The following is a 27,892-nucleotide window of genomic DNA, read 5'->3' on the forward strand; positions in this document are numbered from 1 at the left end:
AGGGGGTCTGTGTCTATTTCTTTGCCTTTTTCAAGTGCCAGGGAACAGGGCCATCACACAGTCAACGGACCATTGTTACATAAACAGTGAGAAGGACACCATAGAATAGGGATATCAAGAAAGCAGAGATAGGTCAACCTACAACGTAATTTTTAAATGATGTATATTGTTTTTACTTTTGTTTATTAGTTTTTGTGGAGTATTTCTTACGCATAAAACTTGCTGCAGAAGCCCAATATATCATAAGGATAAAAATAGAGTGAATTGAGCTGCAGGAACTCCAGATGTCCATCCTGAGCCTTCTGCTTCTACTAAGTGTTAGGCAGTGAGAAAAGAGAGAAGATGCATGGTTCCCAAATATTCCCTAAGGAGCACCAAGAGAGCGGGTAAGTAGGGACACCAAAAGAAGTCACCGGAAAGAAGAGAAACGGCGACCCAACAGCTTGAACAGCTTAAAAATAGCATGGCGCATGGGAAAGGACCACACCAGAAACACCCACTTGGGCACCAGCTGATGGAGCCTGCTGATGTGCATTTAGTGGGACAGGTAAACCCACCGTGAAACTGTGACAAACAAAGACTGTAACAGGTAGGAACATGACACCAGGGGAACAAAACCAGGGAAAAGCTAGCTGTGCCTGTGTCAGCAAACGCTTCCAAGTGGGGTCAGGGGGGTTCTCTAAGCATTGCTTGGAATTCTGCCTTCAGTGGCAGGAGAGAGGGCATTTCTGGCAGTGAAGCTATTTTTTTCTTCAGGCCAGTTCCTCAGAACATTTTAATAGGAAAAGGATAAGACAAGCCTCCTGTATCCCACACACCAATCTGGGTGGGGTATGATATCTACAGGTCTGGAAAAGGAAACCGGGATCAAAACACCTGCCAGTGGGACACTTAAGGGAGAAATCCGAAGGTCCAGTCTCCCGGTGACTAAGGAGGACACAGAGTAAAGATCGATTTGAGATACATTTAGGAAATTCATTTAGGAGAGTATCTACATGACATTCTTCCCCAACAACATGAAGCCAACATATATTCTTTGTCAGAAAATACTTTCAGAGGTAGAAAAGTAGCAAGAATGAAGCGAGAAAAGCAGTTTATAGAATTACTTCTCCAGAACCCATCCATTCTCTCCTCGGTTTCACCGCAATTGACATATCAAGCCTCGTGTAAAAAGAAAGAGGACTTACAGACAGAGTTTTTATGGCTACTGTCCTTGCTGGGCATCATCTTGACTCCTCTTGACTTCAGTTCAATTGCCTTTTTCACTGAAAGAAATCAAAGAAAGCCATTAGTAGGTACAACTCAAAGAGATCCCATAAAGTAGTGCTTTATGCTCACAGCATTTACAGTCGTGACTGCTTGCCTACCAAGCTCTGGAAAATGGGACACGTTCTAAGAGGTTAATGATGCAAAGAAAATGAAGTATAAGAGCTTGTGAATAATTAATGCAAGGCTATCAAACAGCAAGATCATATCTTGAAACCGCAGTGACAGAAACTAGAAATAATATGCGATACAGTGTAACTTCTCCATCTGAAGTCACTCACCAGTAGCAATGGCCAGTCTAGAAACCATGATCATTCTCCAGGTACTCAAGGGGATTGCTCTCTCAGTGTATGTGCAGTGACTATGCAGCTTTCTAAATCTGCTATATTCACGATAATTTGTAGACACAATTGAAAGTTGCTCATTTATTTATTCACATAGTTATCTGACCATGAAAAGTTTAGCAAATATGCATTGATGGGGAGGAAACATGGGAAAGCATGTTCTGAGTGCTGGGGATAAAATATTCAATAAAATGTTAAATAAAAGAATGCCAATCCTTCCAGATGCTTATTACCTATAGATAATATTTTTTAAAAATCATCTATGAAATTGATTTCTAAAGTCATAATTATCAGGTTTAAATTTAAGTAACTTTATTATTCTAGATCCTACATCAGACATTTAAAGAAGTTCTAATTTTCTGGTCATTTCTGGGGAAAAAAAAGTGAGGAGACATTTATGAAGAAACTAGAAAATAATATTTTAATTTAAACAATTTAATGTTGTAAGTATTAAAATTGTATTCTTTTTAATTAAATTAATAGTTTAATAATATTTATAATAAATAAATGTAATATTTAGTTTAAACAGTAATGGTTTACATAAATGAGCCTGGACCTAGAGTACCTGAAAGCATGCAGACCTGACTTTGAATCTTTGCTAACAACTCGTTAGCTATGTGGTCTGGATAAGTTACTCAGAGTCTGTTAAACTATCTGTAACGTGGTGTGCCATGGTTAGCTTTATGTGTCGACTTGACTGGGTTACAGACTTTCCAGATACTTGATGAATAGTATTCTGGGAGCTTCTGTGGGAGGGTTTTTTTGAATGTGATTAACATTTAGATCAACTGGGACACATGGTTGTCTCAGTCAGTTAAGGGTCTGACTTTGATTTCAGCTCAGGTCATGATCTTAGGGTCAGGGGATTTTGAACCCCATGTTGGGTTCTATGCTCAGCATGGAGTCTGCTTGGGATTCTCTCTCTCCCTCCACTGCTTCCGCCATTCTAGATAGATAGATAGATAGATAGATAATCTTTAAAAATTTACTCAACTGAGTAGAGCAAATTGTTCTTCCTTCTACATCTAATCAGTAGAAGGTCTGTATGGAAAAAAATGCTGACATTCTCATGAATACGAAATAATTCTTCTTGCTTACCTGCCTTCATTTTGAGATATTAGTTTTTTGTTTTGTTTTGTTTTCCTACCTTAAAATTCCAACTGAAACATCAGCTCTTCCTGGGTCCTGAGTCTACCAGCCTTTGGACAGGGACTACACCATCAGCTCTCATGGTTCCCTAGCTTACCCACTCATTGTACAGGTCTTGGGACTTCTCAGCTCCCATAACTGTTGAGGTCCAGTTTCTTATTAAAAAAAAAATTACATGCAACTTATTACTTCTGATTCTCTGGAGATCCCTAATACAATAGGATGCTGATATCAAAAGCAGAATTATTAATGCTGTGCAGGAAGGTTTAGATGTTCAGTGTAACAGATGTCCCTGAACATAGTAGACTCAGTTTATGATGGTGTTTGCTATTACTTTCCTATCTCCAGGGTCACATGTTTGCCCTAGCTGTGGCCCCAGGAATTATCCTCTGGGATTGTCCTTCCGTGGCTCATATCAATGAACCTCTGTTCCTTCTCCACTCTGCCACCATCTGGCCACACTATTTTCCAACCTTCTGGCTATCAGGTCTCTGCAGCTCTGTTTCTGAGTCCCACCTCCCACTTTTCACCTCACTCTTCACAAGGACATTAGCTGCCAGCTTACATTTTGGGAACCATCTTCAAACGCTATGATTTTTAATTCTCCCACAACTCGGGTATGTCTTGTGCAGAACTTTACTCATATTAGAACGCCAGGAAACCAAGGCTCACAGATTTGTAGAACATGTACAGGGGGAAGATGTGTGACTTGGATACAGATCTTCTCACTCAGGACCCAAGAGCCCCCGTGGGCTCGGCCAGCTTGAGTGTGGAAGGCACGAAGGTAAAGTCCCCTAACAGGAAGGAAGCTGACCATGGAAGACAGCCATGCCCTTGGGCTTCAGAATCACCAGAGTGTCACCAAAGTTGAAGGAAAAGGATCGTTTATGGATACTTTTACTTTTTTGTTTTTCTTTCTGAAATGGGATAAAAGCTGATTCTCCATCATTTTCCACCTCTCCCTTAAAAAGAAAGATTTTACATTTGAGGAGACAATTCCTCCATGTTGGCACTGACAACACCTTTTTAGGTAGAAGGCACCTTTGCAAACACCTCCCCTGAGGAGGGAATCACAGGAAGCTTCTTTGGAAGAAACGGAGATAGCCATTACCAGAGTGCTGGCCACTGAGCAGATCCAGGATTGGGATTTAGGAGTGGACAAGACAAAGCTGCCATCAGATGGGTAGAGTGAGGGGTGGCAGCTTTCACCAAAGCTGAGATGCACAACAAGCCTAGGTAAGATAGGGTGGCAGGCACCAGGAGTCAGTCTTCTCCGCCCGCTCCCTCCTCATCCGCCCTTCTGCTCATCCTAATCTCCGTGTGGCGGGAAAACGAGCTCTGGCACCTGCTCTCATCACAGTGCTGGTGGCAGCAGCGATTGTGTCCGTCAGACTCCCTGCAACAATGTTTTAATTTGAACTGGTGAATGCCTCCGTGTGCGTCACCCATCATAACCACCACTGTTTTGTGCCAAAATAACTTTGTCTTGAAGTTACTCAGGAGAGAGGCAGTGAGCGCACAATAAATAACAGACAGGGATCAATGGGAAATAGTAACAAACATAAAACTAAAGCAAACGTCACCCAGATAAACAGACAGAACAAACAGGACTCCACGCACGCAGAAAGTATGGAGAAATAAAAAGAGTAGCTTTCATGATACAATAATGATGTCTAAATGTCCGGGACCGATCTGGGAGTTTGATGGATTCGGGAACTTTGCCAATAAGTCTATGTAGTTGTGTGAAGCTCAATCCACCAAGGGTTTTTCCTCCAATAAAATGGTGACGCGCAGCTGATGCCAATGTGCTCCACTGAGTCCCGATTTACGACAAATCGCTGGTCTTCCGATTGCACGGCACTGGCTCCTGGCAACATTGTCAAGAGAGGGCGGCTGACTTGCCCACCCTCCAAGGGTCCCTCCTCTCCTGGTGCTCTCTTTGCCTCCACCCAGGGTCCTCCTTCCCTCCCCCAGTCCCCCACAGACCTGAACCCAGAGTTCCTCTGACCAGGAAAGATGCAGGGGGTGAGGGAGAGAGTAGGGCAGGCAGATGGGGCTTCTCCAGAATCATGGCTCTCCCAGGACAACCTCTGCCAATGGCCTGAAGTTGTTCACAGATTTAAGTGTTTACCCCATTTGCTCTCAATTCTTAGAAGGAATCACAAAATCACACTTCCTGATTGGTAACAATACTAATTCCTGGGTCAACTTCAAGACGTATGGAATCAGCAACATTGGAGATAAGCCCCATCTTCAAACTTCGTATTTTTAGCAACCCAGTTTTGCTTTGTTTTTCTCTTTTTGCTTTGTTTTCCTTCCTCTCCATTAGTTTGTTTTCTTTTTGGGGGTCAGGGAAGGCAACTGGATAAATGCCAAGGTTCGAGCCTGAGAGTCACGGTCGGCCTCCCTCGGACTCCAGTCACCAGTCAGCCTCCCTCAGACTCCAGTCACCGTCGGCCTCCCTCGGACTCCAGTCACCGTCGGCCTCCCTTGGACTCCTCCTCAGTGATTCAGACTCCACGCCTCGAACAGATACATCCGTCCCCCCTTTCCTATAAGGAAATTTAAGCAGGTAAAACTCTAGCAACAATAGTTGCAGATGAAGCATAGGAAAGACTGAGAAGGAGCACCCGCAAGGATGTGTTATTTTGTTTCATATGTTCACTCTTTTTGTTTTTTCTTTTACTCTAATCTGTCAGGGTCAGGATAAACCTCACTTCTGTCATTTGGAGATTTGAGAGAATCACCCCCATAATGAAATGCCAATGGCTTTTCATAACCACGTTTAAGGTGGCAGAAAGCTGAGACATAAATACGACTGTTCCTTTATAATGCAGCTGCTTTCCCTATCCGTTCCAAAGGGAACGTCCTTCCCGTCCTGCGTCCACAACTGCTTCCTAATCAAGCTCGGTCGTGGATGCTTCCCAGGTTCCCTCCCCTGTCCCTGGCAGGGGACATCACAGAGGTGCTCATGCTTATTAGACCTCTACTGGGAAGCCAAGTCATATCTTCTAAGACTCATATCCCCACAGCTTCCAGTGCCTAAAACGGCGCTTTACCTGTCAGGAAGAGCTCAGATCATTTCAAGTAAGTAAAAGAAGTGCAAAATGATTTCAAAAAATTAATTTACTAAAGTCGGGACCAGGAACCACTGAGAAATCTTAACCAACCAGAGAAGAAATTGTTTCGTGCATACACATCAACCATGGACACATCTGAGGAACTCAAGGTTTGCAATAAAAAATATAAACCCTGTTAATTGCACTTATTATTGACTCCGGGGATTATCATAATTCATTAGTTTTATTAATTTAATATAAATGTATATATAATATATATAGTTATATAAAAGACTTAAGTTTCTAACATGTATACAAATGAAGCTATCGAAGCTTTCTTATCGTCAGAAATATTCTTGTTCTGTTCATCTTGCAATTATTTAATCAAAAGGTTTTTATTAAATCTGATAAGTAAGCAATTATCTCCTATAAGCTATTAATCTTCTGTATCTATGTTGTCTTTTCATATTTTCCCCTTAGTAAATATGATTTATTTAAAATTTCATTTTTATATCAATTTATTCTTGAATTAATGGCAACAGCATTCTTTTTTTTTCTTTAATTGGGTAGTGTTAGTCACCATACAGTATGTCATTACTTTTTGATGTAGTGTTTCATGATTTTTCGTTTGCATGAAACACCCAGTGCTCCATGCAATCTGTGTCCTCCGTAATAGCCATTACCAGGCTCACACATCCCCACAGCACCCTCCCTTCTAAAACTGTTTTGCTTCCTGGAGTCTATAGTCTCTCATGGTTCATCTCCCACTCTGATTTCTCCCAATTAATTCTTCCCTTCTCCTAATGCTCTCCATGTTATTCCTATGTTCCACAAATAAGTGAAAACATATGATAATTGACTTTCTCTGTTCTCAGCAGAATCTCCTCCAGTCTCATAAAGTCGATGCAAAAATTGGGTATTCATCCTTTCTGATGGCTGAGTAATATTCCATTGTGTATAAGACCCACATCTTCTTCATCCATTCACCTCTTGAAGGGCATTTTGGCTCTTTCCACATTTTGGCTATTGTGGCCATTGCTGCTATGAACACTGGGGTGCATGTGGCCTTCTTCTCACTGCATCTGTATCTTTGGGGTAAATACCCAGTAGTGCAATTTCTGGGTCATAGGGTAGCTATATTTTTCATTTTTTGAGGAAACTCCACACCATTTTCAAAAGTGGCTGCACCAATTTGCATTCCCACCAACAATGTAAGAAGGTTCCCCTTTTTCCACAACCTCTCCAGAATTTGCTGTTTTTCGCCTTGCTGACTTTTTCCATTCTAACTGGTGTGAGATGGTATCTCAATGTGGTTTTGATTTGAATTTCCCTGTTGGCTAATGATGATGAAGGCTTTTTTATCTATCAGCCATTTGTATGTCTTCTTTGGAAAAGGGTCTGTTCGTGGTTTTTGCCCATTTTTTTTATTTGATTATCTGTTTTTTGGGTGTTGAGTTTGAGAAGTTCTTCATAGATGTTGGATATCAGCCCTTTGTCTGTACTGTCATTTGCAAATATCTCCTCCCATTCTGTGGGTTGCCTCTTTGTTTTCTTGACTATTTCCTTGGCTGTGCAGAAGCTTTTTATCTTGAGGTAGTTCCTTGTGCATGGTTAGATTCAATTTGTTTTTGAGTCTCCAAATCTTTAAGGTATAAAGACAGTTTTTATATTCAGGATTTTTCTATTTTTTTGAGTGAGGCTTGGATGGCTATGTATTTCCCCCTTAGGATCACCTTTGTCATATCCCATAGGTTTTGGATCAATGTGTCTTCGTTCTTATTGGTTTCCATAAATTGATTAAGTTCTTCTTTGATTTCCTGATTGACCCAAACATTCTTGAGAAGGATGGTCTTTAGCTTTCAAGTGTTTGAATTTCTTCCAAAATTTTCTTGTGATTGAGTTCTAGTTTCAAAGCACAGTGGTCTGAGAATATGCAGGGAATAATCTTAATCTTTTGGTATCAGTTGAAATCTGATTTTTGACCCAGTATGTGACCCAGTATGTGATCTACCATGTCAACTTGAGAAAAATGAGTATTCTGTTGTTTTAGGCTGGAATGTTCTTATATATCTATGAGGTCCCTCTGGTCCAGCGTGTCATTCAAAGCTCTTGTTTCCTTATTGATTTTCTGCTTAGTTGATCTGTCTGTTGTTGAGAATGGAGTGTTGAGGTCTCCTACAATTAATGTATTATTACCAAGATGTCTCTTTATTTTGGTTAACAGGTGGCTTATGTAGTTCGCTGCTCCCATGTTGGGGGAATAGATATTTACAATCGTTAGATCTTCTTGTTGGATAGATCCGTTAAGAATGATATAGTGTCCTTCTATATTTTTAACTCCAGTCTTAACCTTTAAATCTAATTTGTCTGATATGAGAATTGCTACCCTAGCTTTCATTTATAGTTTGTTGGCATGAAAGATGCTTCTCCATCCCTTACTTTCAGTCTGGATGTATCTTTAATTTCAAAATGAGTCTCTCGTGGACAGCATATGGATGGATCTTTCCTTTTATCCAATCTGCAGTGCTGTGCCATTTAATGGGAGCATTTAGGCCATTCACATTGAGAGTGATTATTGACAGATAAGAATTTATTGTCATCATGTTGTCTCTGAAGTTCTTGTTTCTACAGATTGTGTCTGCATTTCTCTGTTCTGTGTTGCTCTTGGAGTCTTTCTCCTTTTATAGACTCCCCTTTAGTATTTCTTGCAGGGTTGGCTTGGTGGTCACATGTTCTTTCAGTCTCTGCCAGTCCTGGAAGCTCCTTATTACCCCAACCACTCTGAATGATAGTCTTGCTGGATAAAGAATTCTTGGCTACTTATTCTTCTCACTGAGTGCCCTGAATATGTCTTGCCAGGACTTTCTGCCTTGCCAGGTCTCTGTGGATGGGTCTAAAATTATTCTGATTATTCTGATGTTCCTCCCTCTGTACTTAAGGAATCTCTTTCCCCTAACTTTCCTTAAGATGGCTTTCTTGGTTCTCAAATTGACAAGTTTTACTATTACATGCCTGGGGATTAATCTCCCCTCATTGTTCTTGGGGGTGTCCTCTCTGCCTCTAGAACATGATTACTTGTTTCATTCCCCAGATTAGGGAAGTTCTTGGCTATGATTTGGTCATATACACCTTCTAGTCTTCTCTCTCTCTCTCCACTCCCTCAGGGACCCCAATAATTCTGACATTGGAATGTTTCATGGCATCATTTATTTAACGAATTCTATTTTTCCTGGATTCTAAGCTGCTTGCTTTGTTCCAGGTCACCTCCTGATCCCTCTTTTCTATCCGTTTGTCTTTAAGATCACTAATTCATTCTTCTGTCTCATTTACCCTAGCTGTTAGAGCATCTAGATTAAATTGGATATCATTGATAGCATTTTTAAGTTCTGCCAGATCTGCTCTCACTTCTGCCCTTAAAGAATGTATGTTTCCATTGATAGTTTTCTCCAGCCTGACTACTGTCTTCATAACTGCTACCCTGAAGTCTATTTCTGACACCCTGCTTAGATCCATAACCATTAGATCTGCTGGAGAGGCCATTGTCTCTGGATCTTTTCTAAGCTAGGAATTCCTCCTCCTTGTCATTCTGTTGAGTTGTGGTTGAGAAGATGTACAGCTGAAAATATCAACCACAATCCAGGCAAGGTAAACCCTGAGAAGGTTCAGAGCAATCAGAAGTCACCACCAGAAAGAAAGAAAGAAAGACAGGCAGACACAAATGAGCCCCGAGAGTAAGATTTATAAAGTACAAAAACAAAAACAAACAGAAAGACCGACAAAAGTAAAAGAAAAAAAAAACACAAAATAAAAGGGGGGGGGGATTGACAGGAAGGTGGTTATAATCCCTCAGATGTGGGTGAGGAGGGGTATTTCAGTCCTTCCTGGATGTATCTTGTTATCTGTTTTAGAGAACTCAACTTTCCAGAGATACAGGGAAATTAAAACTGATATATATATACATATATATATAATTGAATAGGGATAAAAGGACTACATTGAAGCTTATATCTATATCTAAAAAAGAAAAAAAGTCTGTGTATGAAAAAGTTCAAGTTAAAATGTTACGATGCAGTATGTTGTAACAACATTTGAAATGGTAAGTAGGCAAGAAGATAAAAGAACAAAAATCATGAAAAATAATTTAAAAAATAGAGAGCTAGATTGAATCTTAAAAATATATAGGCTATGAGGCAATACCAGGAGCTTAATATTCTGTTTTCCCATGCTGCTGGGGTTTTAAAGTTTCATGGGGACCCTGTGGTTGTTGTCCTCTTGTTCCTTCAACTTGTCTTCTGGTGGGGGTGGGGGAGTGCTGCATTGTTTTTCAGTAAGTCCTGACTGAGTTTAGCTGTCTTGCTCCTTACCAAGGGGCTGGGCTCCGTAACTAGCTTTTCATGCTTCTGTTTTCTGGAGGCTTTTGTTCTCTGTCAGCTTTTTCCACCGTTTTAGAGAGTCGAGCAAAGTAAACTGCTCTACCCAAACCTCCGCCCCAGAGAGAAGCCTCAAGCTGCTCCGCTTTGAATGGTCCAGAACACACAGACTCCACCTCTGCAAACCCTATTGAACACTGTAGCCTCGCAGAGGTGGTATGCACTGCCCACCCCCCGCCACATCTCAGAGGTTGCCCGAGGCCCTCACTCATCTCTGCAACCCCCTACTACCAAAACCATGAGGGATGCTGGTCCCAGTGATCCCGGTTCCAGCGGCTGCTGTTCCTGGGACTGCTGACTCAAGCCCAGGGCGGCTCCTCTCAGCCACAGCAGCTGCCAGCCCCAGGGACCACCAACTGGAGCCCACATCAAATGCCCGGGTGGTGGTGGCGGATGTAGCAAAGGCAGCCCTGGTAGCTCCGACAGCCACCAGCCCCAGGGACTATGGACTTGAGCCTGCATGGGCGGCGGCGGCTACGGTCTGTCCTGGGACCGTGGGCTTAGGTCCACACCTGTGGCCGCCCAGAATGAGTCCTTATGGCCCCTTGTTCTTTTTCAGCACTGTTGTCAGTCCCTTCCCTTCTTGCAGCCACCGGTCTCCAAACCAAGACGGGTCCCCAAGCACAGGGACTTTCGCAGCGGAGTGTTACCCCAGCAGCTGGCTTCTGGGGCTCCCTCCCCCTTCTGTCTGTCCCACACTCGCAGATCCTCTGTGCCTCTCACTGAGGATCCTCTGCCCCCACAGACATCCAGAAGTGTGTGACCTTACGTTGTGGCTGACTTCATGGGGGTCCAGAGTGTGCTGGGGGAGTAGCTAGCTCAATTCAGGGGACCGGTTGAAACGGGGTGTCCTACTCCTCTGCCAACTTGCCACAGTCCAGCAACAGCATTAAAAGAGATTGTGCCCCAGAGGGAGGAGTCAAGATGGCGGAGAAGTAGCAGGCTGAGACTACTTCAGCTAGCCGGAGATCAGCTAGATAGCTTATCTAAAGATTGCAAACACCTGCAAATCCATCGGCAGATCGAAGAGAAGAAGAACAGCAATTCTGGAAACAGAAAAACAACCACTTTCTGAAAGGTAGGACCAGCGGAGACGTGAATCCAAAGCGACGGGAAGATAGACCCTGGGGGGAGGGGCCGGCTCCCGGCAAGCGGCGGAGCAACGGCGCACAAAATCAGGACTTTTAAAAGTCTGTTCCGCTGAGGGACATAGCTCCAGAGGCTAAACCGGGGCGAAGCCCACGCGGGGTCAGCGTGGCCTCAGGTCCCGCAGGGTCACAGAAGGATCGGGGGTGTCTGAGTGTCGCAGAGCTTGCAGGTACTGGAACGGGAAAGCCGGCTACAGAGACAGAGCCGACAGTAAGCTCCCAGCTCGGGGTGACCTTGAACCGGTCGCAGGCTCGGTGAGCTCGGAGCACGGCCGGAGGTCAGGCAGACGGGAGTAACTGGGCGCTGTTCTCTGAGGGCACACTGAGGAGTGCGGGCCTGGGCTCTCGGCTCCTCCGGGCCGGAGACCAGGAGGCCGCCATTTGTATTCCCGTCCTCCGGAACTCTACAGAAAGCGCTCAAGGAACAAAAGCTCCTGAAAGCAAACCCGAGCGGATTACTCACCCCGGCCCCTGGTAAGGGCAGTGTAAGGGGCAGACACTTGAGAATCACTACAACAGGCCCCTCCCCCAGAAGATCAACAAGAAATCCAGCCGAGACCAAGTTCACCTACCAAGGAGTGCGGTTTCAATACCAAGGAGAGCAGCAGAATTCCAGAGGAGGAGAAAGCCAAGCACGGAACTCATGGCTTTCTCCCTGTGATTTTTATTTATTTTTTTAGTCATGCAGTTAATTTAATTTTTTTTTTCTTTTTTCTTGCCTTTGGGTAAATTTTTTTTTTAATTTTTACCCTTTTCTTTTTTAGTGTTTTTTAACTAGTTTATCTAATATATATATTTTTTCTTTTTTATATTTTTCTTTATTCGTTTTCTTTTTTAAAAATTCTTTTCTTTTTTTTTTCTCTTTTTTTTTCTTTCTTCCTTTTTGAACCTCTTTTTATCCGCTTTCTCTCCCCTCACGATTTGGGATCTCTTCTGATTTGGTTAAAGCATATTTTCCTGGGGTTGTTGCCACCCTTTTAGTATTTTACTTGCTCCTTCATATACCCTTAACTGGGCAAAATGACAAGACTAAAAAATTCACCACAAAAAAAAAAGAACAAGAGGTAGTACCGAAGGCTAGGGACCTAAACAATACAGACATTGGTAATATGTCAGATCTAGAGTTCAGAATGACAATTCTCAAGGTTCTAGCTGGGCTTGAAAAATGCATGGAGGATATTAGAGAAACCCTCTTGGGAGATATAAAAGCCCTTTCTGGAGAAATAAAAGAACTAAAATCTAACCAAGTTGAAATCAAAAAAGCTATTAATGAGGTGCAATCAAAAATGGAGGCTCTCACTGCTAGGATAAATGAGGCAGAAGAAAGAATTAGTGATATAGAAGACCAAATGACAGAGAATAAAGAAGCTGAGCAAAAGAGGGACAAACAGCTACTGGACCACGAGGGGAGAATTCGAGAGATAAGTGACACCATAAGAAGAAACAACATTAGAATAATTGGGATTCCAGAAGAAGAAGAAAGAGAGAGAGGAGCAGAAGGTACACTGGAGAGAATTATTGGGGAGAATTTCCCCAATATGGCAAAGGGAACGAGCATCAAAATTCAGGAGGTTCAGAGAACGCCCCTCAAAATCAATAAGAATAGGCCCACACCCCGTCACCTAATAGTAAAATTCACAAGTCTTAGTGACAAAGAGAAAATCCTGAAAGCAGCCCGGGAAAAGAAGTCTGTAACATACAATGGTAAAAATATTAGATTGGCAGCTGCCTTATCCACAGAGACCTGGCAGGCCAGAAAGAGCTGACATATTTTCAGAGCACTAAATGAGAAAAACATGCAGCCAAGAATACTATATCCAGCTAGGCTATCATTGAAAATAGAAGGAGAGATTAAAAGCTTCCAGGACAAACAAAAACTGAAAGAATTTGCAAACACCAAACCAGCTCTACAGGAAATATTGAAAGGGGTCCTCTAAGCAAAGAGAGAGCCTACAAGTGGTAGATCAGAAAGGAACAGAGACCATATACAGTAACAGTCACCTTACAGGCAATACAATGGCACTAAATTCATATCTCTCAATAGTTACCTTGAATGTTAATGGGCTAAATGCCCATGTCAAAAGACACAGAGTATCAGAATGGATAAAAAAACAAAACCCATCTATATGTTGCCTCCAAGAAACTCATTTTAAGCCCGAAGACACCTCCAGATTTAAAGTGAGGGGGTGGAAAAGAATTAGCCATGCTAATGGACATCAGAAGAAAGCAGGAGTGGCAATCCTTATATCAGATCAATTAGATTTTAAGCCAAAGACTATAATAAGAGATGAGGAAGGACACTATATCATACTCAAAGGGTCTGTCCAAAAAGAAGATCTAACAATTTTAAATATCTATGCCCCCAACGTGGGAGCAGCCAACTATATAAACCAATTAATAACAAAATCAAAGAAACACATCAACAATAATACAATAATAGTAGGGGACTTTAACACTCCCCTCACTGAAATGGACAGATCATCCAAGCAAAAGATCAGCAAGGAAATAAAGGCCTTAAACGACACACTGGACCAGATGGACATCAGAGATATATTCAGAACATTTCATCCCAAAGCAACAGAATACACATTCTTCTCTAGTGCACATGGAACATTCTCCAGAATAGATCACATCCTCGGTCCTAAAGCAGGACTCAACCGGTATCAAAAGACTGGGATCATTCCCTGCATATTTTCAGACCACAATGCTCTAAACCTAGAACTCAACCACAAAAGGAAGTTTGGAAAGAACCCAAATACATGGAGACTAAACAGCATCCTTCTAAAGAATGAATGGGTCAACCAAGAAATTAAAGAAGAATTGAAAAAAATCATGGAAACAAATGATAATGAAAATACAACGGTTCAAAATCTGTGGGACACAACAAAGGCAGTCCTGAGAGGAAAATATATAATAGTACAAGCCTTTCTCAAGAAACAAGAAAGGTCTCAGGTACACAACCTAACCCTACACCTAAAGGAGCTGGAGAAAGAACAAGAAAGAAACCCTAAGCCCAGCAGGAGAAGAGAAATCATAAAGATCAGAGCAGAAATCAATGAAATAGAAACCAAAAAAAAACAATAGAACAAATCAATGAAACTAGGAGCTGGTTCTTTGAAAGAATTAATAAAATTGATAACCCCTGGCCCGACTTATCAAAAAGAAAATAGAAAGGACCCAAATAAATAAAATCACGAATGAAAGAGGAGAGATCACAACTAACACCAAAGAAATACAAACTATTATAAGAACATACTATGAGCAACTCTACGGCAATAAATTTGACAATCTGGAAGAAATGGATGCATTCCTAGAAACATATAAACTACCACAACTGAACCAGGAAGAAATAGAAAGCCTGAACAGACCCATAACCAGTAAGGAGATTGAAACAGTCATTAAAAATCTCCTAACAAACAAAAGCCCAGGGCCAGACGGCTTCCCAGGGGAATTCTACCAAACATTTAAAGAAGAACTAATTCCTATTCTCCTGAAACTGTTCCAAAAAATAGAAATGGAAGGAAAACTTCCAAACTCATTTTATGAGGCCAGCATCACCTTGATCCCAAAACCAGACAAGGATCCCACCAAAAAAGAGAGCTATAGACCGATATCCTTGATGAACACAGATGCGAAAATACTCAACAAAATACTAGCCAATAGGATTCAACAGTACATTAAAAAGATTATTCACCACGACCAAGTGGGATTTATTCCAGGGCTGCAAGGTTGGTTCAACATCCGCAAATCAGTCAATGTGATACAACACATCAATAAAAGAAAGAACAAGAACCATATGATACCCTCAATAGATGCTGAAAAAGCATTTGACAAAGTACAGCATCCCTTCCTGATCAAAACTCTTCAGAGTGTAGGGATAGAGGGCACATACCTCAATATCATCAAAGCCATCTATGAAAAACCCACCGCAAATATCATTCTCAATGGAGAAAAACTGAAAGCTTTTCCGCTAAGGTCAGGAACACGGCAGGGATGTGCATTATCACCACTGCTATTCAACATAGTACTAGAGGTCCTAGCCTCAGCAATCAGACAACAAAAGGAAATTAAAGGCATCCAAATCAGCAAAGAAGAAGTCAAATTATCACTCTTCGCAGATGATATACTATATGTGGAAAACCCAAAAGACTCCACTCCAAAACTGCTAGAACTTGTACAGGAATTCAGTAAAGTGTCAGGATATAAAATCAATGCACAGAAATCAGTTGCATTTCTCTACACCAACAACAAGACAGAAGAAAGAGAAATTAAGGAGTCAATCCCATTTACAATTGCACCCCAAACCATAAGATACCTAAGAATAAACCTAACCAAAGAGACACAGAATCTATACTCAGAAAACTATAAAGTACTCATGAAAGAAATTGAGGAAGACACAAAGAAATGGAAAAATGTTCCATGCTCCTGGATTGGAAGAATAAATATTGTGAAAATGTCTATGCTACCTAAAGCAATCTACACGTTTAATGCAATTCCTATCAAAGTACCATCCATCTTTTTCAAAGAAATGGAACAAATAATTCTAAAATTTATATGGAACCAGAAAAGACCTCGAATAGCCAAAGGGATATTGAAAAAGAAAGACAACGTTGGTGGCATCACAATTCCGGACTTCAAGCTCTATTACAAAGCTGTCATCATCAAGACAGCATGGTACTGGCACAAAAACAGACACACAGATCAATGGAACAGAATAGAGAGCCCATAAATAGACCCTCAACTCTACGGTCAACTAATCTTCGACAAAGCAGGAAAGAATGTCCAATGGAAAAAAGACAGCCTCTTCAATAAATGGGGCTGGGAAAATTGGACAGCCACATGCAGAAAAATGAAATTGGACCATTTCCTTACACCACACACAAAAATAGACTCAAATGGATGAAGGACCTCAATGTGAGAAAGGAATCCATCAAAATCCTTGAGGAGAACACAGGCAGCAACCTCTTCGACCTCAGCCGCAGCAACATCTTCCTAGGAACAACGCAAAAGGCAAGGGAAGCAAGGGCAAAAATGAACTATTGGGATTTCATCAAGATCAAAAGCTTTTGCACAGCAAAGGAAACAGTTAACAAAATCAAAAGACAACTGACAGAATGGGAGAAGATATTTGCAAACGACATATCAGATAAAGGACTAGTGTCCAGAATCTATAAAGAACTTAGCAAACTCAACACCCAAAGAACAAATAATCCAATCAAGAAATGGGCAGAGGACATGAACAGACATTTCTGCAAAGAAGACATCCAGATGGCCAACAGACACATGAAAAAGTGCTCCATATCACTCGGCATCAGGGAAATACAAATCAAAACCACAATGCGATATCACCTCACACCAGTCAGAATGGCTAAAATCAACAAGTCAGGAAATGACAGATGCTGGCGAGGATGCGGAGAAAGGGGAACCCTCCTACACTGTTGGTGGGAATGCAAGCTGGTGCAACCACTCTGGAAAACAGCATGGAGGTTCCTCAAAATGTTGAAAATAGAACTGCCCTATGACCCAGCAATTGCACTATTGGGTATTTACCCTAAAGATGCAAATGTAGTGATTCAAAGGGGCACGTGCACCCGAATGTTTATAGCAGCAATGTCCACAATAGCCAAACTATGGAAAGAACCTAGATGTCCATCTACAGATGAATGGATCAAGAAGATGTGGTACATATACACAATGGAATACTATGCAGCCATCAAAAGAAATGAAATCTTGCCATTTGCGACAACATGGATGGAACTAGAGCGTATCATGCTTAGCGAAATAAGTCAAGCAGAGAAAGACAACTATCATATGATCTCCCTGATATGAGGAAGTGGTGATGCAACATGGGGGCTTAAGTGGGTAGAAGAAGAATCAATGAAACAAGATCGAATTGGGAGGGAGACAAACCATAAGTGACTCTTAATCTCACAAAACAAACTGAAGGTTGCTGGGGGGAGGGAGATTGGGAGAAGGGGGTGGGATTATGGACATTGGGGAGAGTATGTGCTTTGGTGAGTGCTGTGAAGTGCGTAAACCTGGTGATTCACAGACCTGTACCCCTGGGGATAAAAATAAATGTTTATAAAAAATAAAAAAATTTTAAAAAAAAGAGATTGTGCCCCATCGGTTTTTGGCATATTTTCTGTTTAGAAAAAACTAAACTTGGATTATCTCAGAGTTTTGTCAATGTTTTTTGAAGAGAAAAATAAATGTTTTGAAAGTAATTTATCTTGAGGGATCCCAGTGGTTTGCATGCTTTTATTATAAAACTCACTTTTCCCCCAAGAACATTTATATCCTAATTTTTAAAAAATGCTTTCAAAATATTCAATTGCTTCATTAACAGATCTAATCACCTAGCACCCCCAGCCAAATGTTTAACATTTCTTCATGAGATTTCACCATTTATAATGAGTGCTCAAAATTCAAATTAGTTTAAATTAAATTTAAATTAGTTCAAAATTCAAATTAGTTTAAAAACACATTAAAAGATTTTTATTATTTATTTTAAATTTTTTTTTTAATTTTTCTTTATTTATTTATGAACTTTATGTATTTGACAGTAAGAACAACCAGGGGAAGCAGCAGGGGGAGCTAGAGAAGCAGACTCCCGCTGAGCAGGGAGCCTGATGTGGGACTTGATCCCAGGATTCTGGGACAATGACCTGAACTGAAGTCAGACACTTAAACAACTGAGCCACCCAAGCATCCCTAAATTTTTTTTAAACTGCAAAGCAAATGCATCTGGAGTTAAATAACCGAAGTTTCACTAAATATGTAAGTATTCACTCAGTTTCCTGTTGTTAATTATGGTTCATGCAGACAGCACATACAGTAATTACGTCTGTTACCACGGAGGACGGAGATGTTCTCCTGTCTCAAATCAGAATGTCTACACCCAGTCCAGAGCTCAACACCAAAAGCACTGTGCCATCATTTCCCTCCTTTTGCATAACCTTTTTTTTCCTTTTCTGCTGGATCAATTACACTCTCATGCTGTTTTGCTTTGCTTCCCATGATTATGACCTAACAGAACGAAGGAGCAGCAAGAAAGTAAGCATGCAGAGACTGAAGAGCTTCATGGTCCACACTCCCCTACAGAGGCCACCGTCCCTGTTTTGTCATTTCGTGGGGAGCAGGGAGAGGAAAGTCCTCAAATAAACGGTTATATTGATACAGTGTTTCCCTCCCTCCCCTTACGTGCTGGACGAGTTCCATGACCCCAGGGGATGCCTAAAATGCTGGCGAGCACAGAACCCTGTCCTATCTATGATTTCTCATGCACGCCTATATTAAAGTGTAATTTATAAATTAGGCGCTGTAGGAGATTAACAAGAATAACTAATAATCCAATAGAGCAGCTATACCTGTATAGAGTTATGTGAATGTGCTCCTTCTCTCTCCCGAAACATCTTATTGTCCTGTGCCACCCCTCCTGTGACAGGTGAGATGAAAAAATGCCCGGGTCGAGAGACGAAGGGACACGACTGACCCAGGTGTTGTGACCTAGGCAGCTGCTGATGTTCTGAGGGGGCCTCAGGAGGGGAACCTCTGCTTCCCACTCAGCTCCCCAGGGGACTGAGGCCAGAAAGCCAGGCTCCAGAGAAGAGGGACTGCTGTTCCCCCTTCTGCCCTCCCTGAGTCTGAAATCAGTCCTGAACAAGGTGAGCTCTACCTTCCCTGTCGCTAAACCTTCTGGTCATTTCTCCACTAGCACATCCCCACTGTAGTGGTGACCGTCAGCTCCTGCTGCACACAGGGCACCCACACCCCCAGAGCCCTGCTCTCCGGGCTGTTTCCCTAACCCACTGGCCATCCTTGTCCCTAGGCTTCCTGGTTTATCATCTTGTACTTGAAATTTCCCTGTGAATCCCTTGGCCACATACCCAAAAGAAGTACTGAGTTCGTGGACTAAAATATCATTACTGTTATGTTATTGATACTGAATATTTTGTAAAATCAATGCACGTTCGACACTACACAAAATGCTGTATATACATCTTGTGCGTCGTGTCACGATGTTGTAAGGGTTCCGCTGCGGCTGCAGTCCTTTCCTCAGTTGTGCAGCTTGACAGGTGCTGCTCTTCTTGGAGCTGAAATCGGATTCTGGAGCCAAAGCTGCCTCCTTTATAGATTACGCCACTTACTTTAACCACTCTGTAGATTTCAAATTTTTCTTGTTATTTTATCTATCATAACATGTAATACTTAAATATTTGTATATTAGTAGACATATCTTTTTTTAAGGATATTTACTTATTTGTCAGAGAGAGCATGAGTACAAGCTGGGCAAGTGGTGGAGGGAGAGGAACCCGCAGGCTCCCCCCTGAGCAGGGAGCCCAGTGCAGGGCTGGATCCCGGGACCCTGAGATCATGACCTGAACCAAAGGCAGACACTTAACGGACTGAGCCACCCAGGCATCCCTAGATGTGTCTTCTTAAAACATGTAAGTTTTCAAAATCAGAATGTGATTTGCTTTTTAAGTAGTTACTGAAGAAATCTTTTAATAAATTTGTATGTTAGTTGCTTAAACTTCAATGTCTGCTAATAACAATCCTGTTACAACCACAGGTATGCAGTGAGCCACGCACTGTTAGTGTTCCTTTTCCATAGGATACATTTACTTATGACTGAGTCATATGCAGACATGGCAGAACATTTGGGAAAACCTAACAATTATCAGAAAGGAAACAAAAGTGACTGAAAAGAAGCATCTAAAGATGACCATTCTTTTCACTTCTAATGTATTTATTTCCAACCCTATCTTTATGCATTGCATATGTAAGTAGTTGGACTATAGAGGTAAAAACACATATGTGACATTTACAGAATACAAATAACACTGTCAATACATTTTTATCTGCTTTTATGACTGCTCTGAGCATTTTTCCTTGTCATTAGTTTATGTTTTAAACCAGACTTACTGAGGTCACTGAATAGTTTTGAAAAACTAGTTTTGAAAAAAAATGCTTTCCATATATTTAGTTCCTTTATGATCAGACATTAGCCTTTTCTCACTTCTTACAATTGTATTTAATACCAAAACCCTTTTGACCATATCAGCAAGCTCTGACCACTTTCATGGAATAAACTGCTAGAATTAATATTCTTCAGTCAAAGCTCTTAACCTGTAGTATTAAACTGATTTTTAGAAAAACTGTATCAGTTAATTTCAGCAGTTTATTTAGGAATATCTTGACTATAGCACTTTTGCCAATGTGGAATTTTAGCATAAAAATAAAATGTTTACTAAGTTGGCAGTTAAAAATGGTATCCATTATATATGCATTTAAATTAATGAATATGCTTATTCATTTATTTTTTGAGATAAATCTTACTATCATTATCTCTTGGTCCATACATTATTTGATGGGAAGCTTGTTACTACTATATATAGAATATATATTATATGTGCATATATACATACTACTATATATATACCATATATATACACACACACATATATCTGTGTGTATGAGTGTGTGTGTGTGTATTGCATATGTAATTAGGTACTTCCTTGTAATTTAAGTTGTCAGGGAAAAGAACATTCAGGATTTAATTGGGCCACATTGGGATTGAAAGACTTTTTCCTTAGCTCTGTAGTGATTTATTGCCCGCCCATAAGTTATTTTAGGCCGTTTGCTTCAAAGCAGAAGGGATGCGGAGGAGCAAGGGGTGTAAGGGGAGAAGGTAGGCGTAGCCTTTGGAGACGTTCTGAAGAAGGGGAGAAGGAGGAGGGGGAGGAAGAGAAGGAGAAGGAGAGGCAGAGGAAGAGGGAGAGAAGGGGAGGGCAAGGGGAGGGGGAGGGAAGACGGAGAGGGAGAAGAGAGACATCACGTGACATCACGTGCCCCAGAAAGAGCGTTGCTCACTGCACCATCTTCCAGCTGTTAGACGTCGACCTTATCCAGAGGGTTATTAAAAGCAGAATCATTTCAGAAAACCCCAATAAAGATTTTGTGTCTTTTCCCCTTAACACACTCTTCATGCCTCCATTCACGTCATGGAGGCTCTCCACGGCCATGTCCCCAGCGCTCCCAGCCAGCCTATGAGAAGCCACCTGTCTCAGCAGTGTGTGCCACCACTTTGTGAAATGTCCCATTCAGCAGAACGGCCGACTGTCCTAGAAGTCCAGGTCTCTCCAGTTCAGTCTCACTTTGGTGATTTTCTGAAATCCTAAGCCAAGGCCTCATTTTTTTTTTTTTTTTCTCACCAAATAAATGAAGGGCTCGAATTTCCATGAGCCTGACACTCCTCATTCTTGTTTTGGCATGTAATGCAGATGGTATTTCCTTCAGAGCACAATTCCAGCCTGCCCTCTACCGTTTATTACAAGGGGGACTTCTGTGACTTCTTCTGGAAGGTGAGAGTGAGAGTATGCCCCACTCTCTCTTTTTTTTAATTTATTTTTATTAACATATAATGTATTATTTGCCCCAGGGGTACAGGTCTGTGAATCGTCAGGCTTACACAGTTCACAGCACTCACCATAGCACATACCCTCTCCAATGTCCATCACCCAACCCCCCTCTCCCTCCCCAAGCAACCCTCAATTTGTTTGGTGCGATTAAGAGTCTCTTATGGTTTTCTCCCTCCTGATCGACTGTGTCTCTTGGAAGAGCAATACTAGGAGTTAAGAACACGCCCTACACATAGGGGAAAGCATGAAGCTGGGCCAAGCTGCTGGGGAAAGTTGAACAGGTGTGGACTTTGCTCACACACAATACACTGTCTCCTGGTACTGGGCACCCGGTAGGCCCTACACGATATACTGCTATGGTCCAAATGCTGGCCCCTCCCCATTCATATGTGGAAGTCCTAACCCCAAAGTGCTCCTGTTGGGAGGCGAGGTGTTGAGTCGGTGATCAGGGCATGAAATTAGTGTCCTTACTGAAGAGGTCAGACAGATCCCTTGTCCCGCTCTGTGAGTCGGAGAATGCACCCTCACCAGAAACTGCGTCTTAGACTTCTCAGGCTCCAGAACTGCGAGGGATAAATACTTGGTGGCTATAAGCTCCCCAAGACTATGGTAATTTGTTACGGCAGCCTGGACAGACAGAGACATACTGAGGGCATTTCCAGGTTTACATCGGTCTAATCCGTGATTCTTTTAATAGGAAAGCACTCGCACTTAAGACAACATTGATTCTGGAGTTCAATGTGAGATCTAATCATCATTCTGAAACTTGTTATTGCTGTCACCTTGACAGGTTAAGATGTCTCCAAACCTCAGGTCCCTCTTCTGTTCAATAAAGATGAGGTCTCTAGCCTCACAAGAGTTGTGAGAGTAAATGAGATACATACAAGCACCTGGGTGGGACTCTGGGCCTCCTAGGCATGCAAAGCACTTGAACAATACTTTGTAGCAGAAAGAAGAAGCTTCCAGCTCAGACTGCGTTCCCTGTGAAGTGTTGCTATGTCTCCTTTCCTGAGCTGCTTCCCCCAGCTTCACCAGCTGTAAACACCCTGATGATCGTCACCAAAGAACTGGGACAGGTCTTACCACCTTAACTTCTAGCAGAGTAATTGGTGTATGTATAATCATTTTTTTTAAAAAAGCTAATAATAAATAAGTAATAAAACAACCTAGTAAAGACAACCCCATTATTTCTATGTTAAAATATACATTTCAGGAACAAACTCCATATAAAATTAGAGTTCATTAAATTAAAATTATAATTATAATAAATATTATATAAATTATCATGAGATAATAATAGTAAAATAATCTTAAAGAATAAATAAATAAGCACATTAATCATTTTAAATGTAAGTAAGTGGCACCTGGGTGGTGCATGTGGTTAAACGTCCCATTTTTGGTTTTGGCTGAGGTTGTGATCTCAGGGTCTTGGGATCAAGCCCTGTGTGGGAATCTGCTCAGAATTCTCTCTCTCCCTCTGCCTCCGCCCTGCCCATTCATGCTCTTTCTCTCTCAAATAGATAAATCTTTAAAAAATAGACTCAAATAAAAATGAGATAGCACTTTTCAACTACCACGTCAGTAAACATATTTCTTAATATGTTAAAGCTCAAAGTGGGCAAAGGTACCACCGTCAAGATATTCTTATAGAGAACCGGTGAGGTCGACAAAGTGAAGCTTTTTAAAAAACAATGTACTTCTATGGGTGCAGAGTCTTGACTCTGTTTCTGGCTACTTACAGAAGAAGAAAGTGGATAGAGGAACGGAGGGAACCTTCTGGAACATCTCTCAGCGAGTCCTGGTACCCCCCACCCCCCATTTGTAGCGCAGGTAGAAGCTTCTACTAGATGAAGGTCAGTCTCCACTATTTGCATAAGCTCTTCAACATGCACAGGCATCCCTTCAGAGCAGGTGAGTGCACTGAACGAGACAGTCTCTGACCCCCGTTTCTTCCTGCAGCCACGGACTGTTCAGTGCCTCTAAGGGGCGCACAGCATCCAGCAGGAGCTGAAAGTCTTGAAGCCAGAGGGCATCGCGCAGGCGAGGCGCGTTCACAGCACTTGTGGCCCAAGTCTTTATTCTTCCACACAAAGGCCTGGAGCGAAGCGTATCTGTCTTCCAGAACTCACGGGGAAGCTCAGAGGATTCCTAGTGGTAGACGTGCGACCTGAGCGCGGGGGCCAGGTGCCCGGGGCGGAGGAGGAGAGCCTCCAGAGGCGCGCTGTGTCCGCAGCAGCCTACGCGTGGCGAGCATCTGACATCTGTCCTTTTGAATAAGGCAAGGATGAGCAGCCCTGAAAGCCGCGATTTCTTTCTCTAGTCTGCCCAGTTCTCAAATACGCACCTTTCACTGGAACTCCGAAGTCCGGAGGTCCGTCTGCCCTTAGACCGGGGGGGGAGAGCATGTGCGCGCAGGACTGTAGACTTCCCTTGTGAGGATGCCCGGGAACCGACTGGACAGCCTCTCTACTCAGCTTTGAACAGCCAGCCCTGGCCAGTTATTTGCCGGGATCACACCAAAAACCCTGACAGTGGGTCCGTTTGGCTTCAGCTACCGAGAATAAGACAACCCCCTATATTCTAGTGCACGGCAGGAGAGAGAAATCTAGTTCAAGAATTTTTCTTTGTGAATTCTAATGGTGTTACCTGTTTAAAATGGTTTCCTCCTCCTTTGTGTTCACCTTAATTTTTCTTATTTTGTAAGTACTATTATTTTGCTGTTTTCCCCCAATGCTTTGAGAAAGCCTCATTAATTTCATTAAATGGTCTATTAAATCAAACTTAATGTGGTGATAAAAAGGGACAGAATTGTAAAATCTTTACATGGGAATAATAAAATTTTTCTCTGAATGAGCCATCCTAAGTGACTTTTGAGTAATTAATCACAGGGCATCTTCTGAGAGATCCTGGATGAGGGAAACAGCAGGGCATGAAGAACCCCAGGGAGCAGTGCACACTGTCTGATGCAAACACACGGATAAAGGGAAGCGCACCGACTCACACAGACACAGACACATAGACACCATCACTTCATCTCCCACCATCACCGAAACCCACAGAAGCCTATTTAAAGGGGGAGGATTTAAAGTATATTGTACATGTAGGGATTTGTCAAAAGCTTGAGGTTTTTTTTTTTTTTTTTTTTTTTTTTTCCCCTTACCAGTTGTAAGGGATGGGGAGGCAAACATTTGAAGGCAAAGATAAATTTAAATATAATGGCATCAGACTTCCATAAAAGTTCAGATGAACCTGGAAGTGGATTTAGTAGTCTGAAGCCTCGACAGCTGAGGAGTCGACCCACAGCTGAAATCACACATCGAGCCTAAATCTAAGACAGTATGTGCTCCAACCTACGATCTAAAACCATCCTGCATAAAAAATCTCTTCTCTCTCAGTTTTGACCTTTTGTCTGATCTTATCTTTTTACCTCCTGCCAACATACCCCCAAATTTTGCCATTAATAACAGACCTTAGAGAAAAAAAAAAAAAAACCCACAATAAGCAAAGTCCCTTTGACCATTCAACTGAGGTATGAAATGTGTATGTTGCAGCACAGGCTTTTCTGAGCTGCCTCAGAGCAGCCTTTTTCCGGACTCGAGATTATGAACTAAAGTTTTTTTAGGTTAAGTTTTCTAATTAGATCACCACGCAAAATATGAATTTTTTTAACTTTGGGTTGTGTTCTGCACATGTGGAAGAAAAATCTTCCCTATGATGAAATGTGGCAGAGTAGAGAGAGCCAGGTTGTGTAGGAAAGTGACTGGTTTGGGTGTGGTGAGGTCGATATTCCTACCCCCAGATGAGGAGCCAAGAATTCAGTTACGTGAGACTGGAGCAGGGGACCGACGTGGGGGACACTCGCCGGGCCTCCAGACGCGGCAGCGAAGAGATGAGATGAGACGCACATAGTAACTGTTCTCGAGGAGCAAAGCACACGCGGAGTCCAGCAGCTCGGCTCCAGGACCGGATCAGATCGAAGCGGGCTCCACATCCATACTGATGCATTCGCCTGTTTCACCGTGTACAAAAGCAGAGGTAGCTACCTAAATCTGCTGTGTGTCAGTCTGAATCACGACAATGGCACCAAACAGCCCTCGTGACCGCCGTGTTCCCTATGACACCTCGGTTCACTTAATGCCAAGGATGAAGCAAGGAAAATAATTAATTTCATTAAATCTCAGCGCTTCGGTGTATGTCCTTTTAACGTGCTGCTCAGTGAAATGGGAAGTATGGATTAAGAACTTCTGCTGCATGACAAAATGTGACACTGGTCTTGTGGAGAAATACCTGCTCAGTCCTTTGATTTCGGAGATGCTCTGCCTGCTTTTCCATGGAGCACCATCTTTACTTGAAAGGAAGACTAACAGACTATGCTGAGTGTCCCAGTGTGATTGCATCTCAGATAAATTACCCCAGAACCGCGCCTTATCCCAGCTGTGGTAGGTTGGCTCCCAGTTCTCTTGGTCTGAAATCCAGCTGCAGCTCCCCTGGAGTCTCTGATATTCAAGGAGGAGGCCCAGCTGACTTCTCACCCAGGAGCCCTTGGAAGAGCCTTCTTCCAGGTTCCATCAGGGTGCTGGTGAAATCAAGATGCGTGGTTGCTGGACTGGGTCCCCATCTTATTGTTGAGCAGGGATTCCTAATCGTCACCTGCCATTCGCTGCCATGGGGCCCCATCCACCCAAGGCCATGGAGAATCACCCACGTTGACTGTCTCACACACACCGTGTCTTGTCCTGGATAGGAACCCTGGGAAGGGTTCAGGTGAGGAAGGAAGGGAATGTCCCCTTTTTGAAGCCAGCTCCTCCATAAAGTGCAACCTGATCAGAGGAGGGAAAACTCATCCTCACTCCGTGGCTGTGTGTGATACAAGGTCACGGATCACCGAGGCCATCGTATAATCACGGTGATCTTCAGATATTCAGGTTTTCACAATTGAGAACCAGGTGACGCTTACTTGCAAATGAACAGCCAGCTATTGTCCCCGTAAGATAACTGGATAACATTTTTGCTGATGATGAAATTTGAGTTTTTTTTTCTAAAGATTTTTTATTTGACAGAGAGAAATCACAAGTAGGCAGAGAGGCAGGCAGAGAGAGAGAGGGAAGCAGGCTCCCCGCAGAGCAGAGAGCCCGATGCGGGACTCGATCCCAGGACCCTGAGATCATGACCTGAGCCGAAGGCAGCGGCTTAACCCACTGAGCCACCCAGGCGCCCCGAAATTTGAGTTTTTAAACAAATTCTAGAATTTTTGAAATCCAGTATCTACCTCGATCTTTATAACTTTTCAATATTTAGAGTTATCTGAAGAGATAGTGATATTAAGAAACATAATTTTTTAAAGATACTGTACAGTATCTAATTAGATATTGACATCAACAAATGGGAAGTCAGAAAAACCCAGTGAACAAGTAACTGTATAATGATCTGGGTGTTGGACAATGAAACCACACAAGGGAAAAATATCCACTCAAAAGGCACAATTGATCAATGGATTTCATCATAATAGAGTATAAAACTTTATAGAGTCTAAGATTCTACAGAGCTACTAATTTTTAGACACACCTGTTTATTTGCGGTGTAATATTAAAGAATATCTAGTAATTATCTAAAAATACTTAAAGTATGGGCGCCTGGGTGGCTCAGTGGGATAAAGCCTCTGCCTTTGTCTCAGGTCATGATCTCAGGGTCCTGGGATCGAGTCCTGCATCGGGCTCTCTGCTCGGCAGGGAGCCTGTTTCCTCCTCTCTCTCTCTGTCTGCCTCTCTACTTGTGATCTCTGTCTGCAAATAAATAAATAAAATCTTTAAAAAAATTAAAAATACTTAAAGTATTTATCTACTTTCCAAAGTAGATTTTTGCTGCTCTGATTTTCTTCATTCATTTACTTCAACCAAAACAACATGGTACGACGTGTTTAATACAGAAGGAGCTGGGAATAGCAGCTGCTTCCTCCTGGCCCAATGGTAAGATGTTTTGCAAAAATAGAAAACAACTTTTTTTTGGTCTTTGTTTTTGGAAAATGTAGTTTTTCTCTTAAAACACATCATTCTGTTAATTTTAATGGGTTTA

The 27,892-nt window shown here is 42.1% G+C and overlaps 1 protein-coding gene across 1 annotated transcript in view; it reads right to left on the minus strand.

The window, feature by feature from the left end:
- The window catches only part of CSMD1 (CUB and Sushi multiple domains 1), a 1,942,714-nt gene that overhangs the window by 662,625 nt on the left and 1,252,197 nt on the right, over positions 1-27,892 (minus strand). The window contains exon 7 of the mRNA XM_059384481.1: positions 1,188-1,265. Within this exon, the coding sequence (XP_059240464.1) occupies positions 1,188-1,265 (78 nt within the window). The remainder of the gene's footprint in view (positions 1-1,187; positions 1,266-27,892) is intronic.

The sequence above is a fragment of the Mustela nigripes genome, chromosome 18 (genome assembly GCF_022355385.1).
Source record: "Mustela nigripes isolate SB6536 chromosome 18, MUSNIG.SB6536, whole genome shotgun sequence".
In the NCBI taxonomy this organism is placed as follows: domain Eukaryota; kingdom Metazoa; phylum Chordata; class Mammalia; order Carnivora; family Mustelidae; genus Mustela; species Mustela nigripes.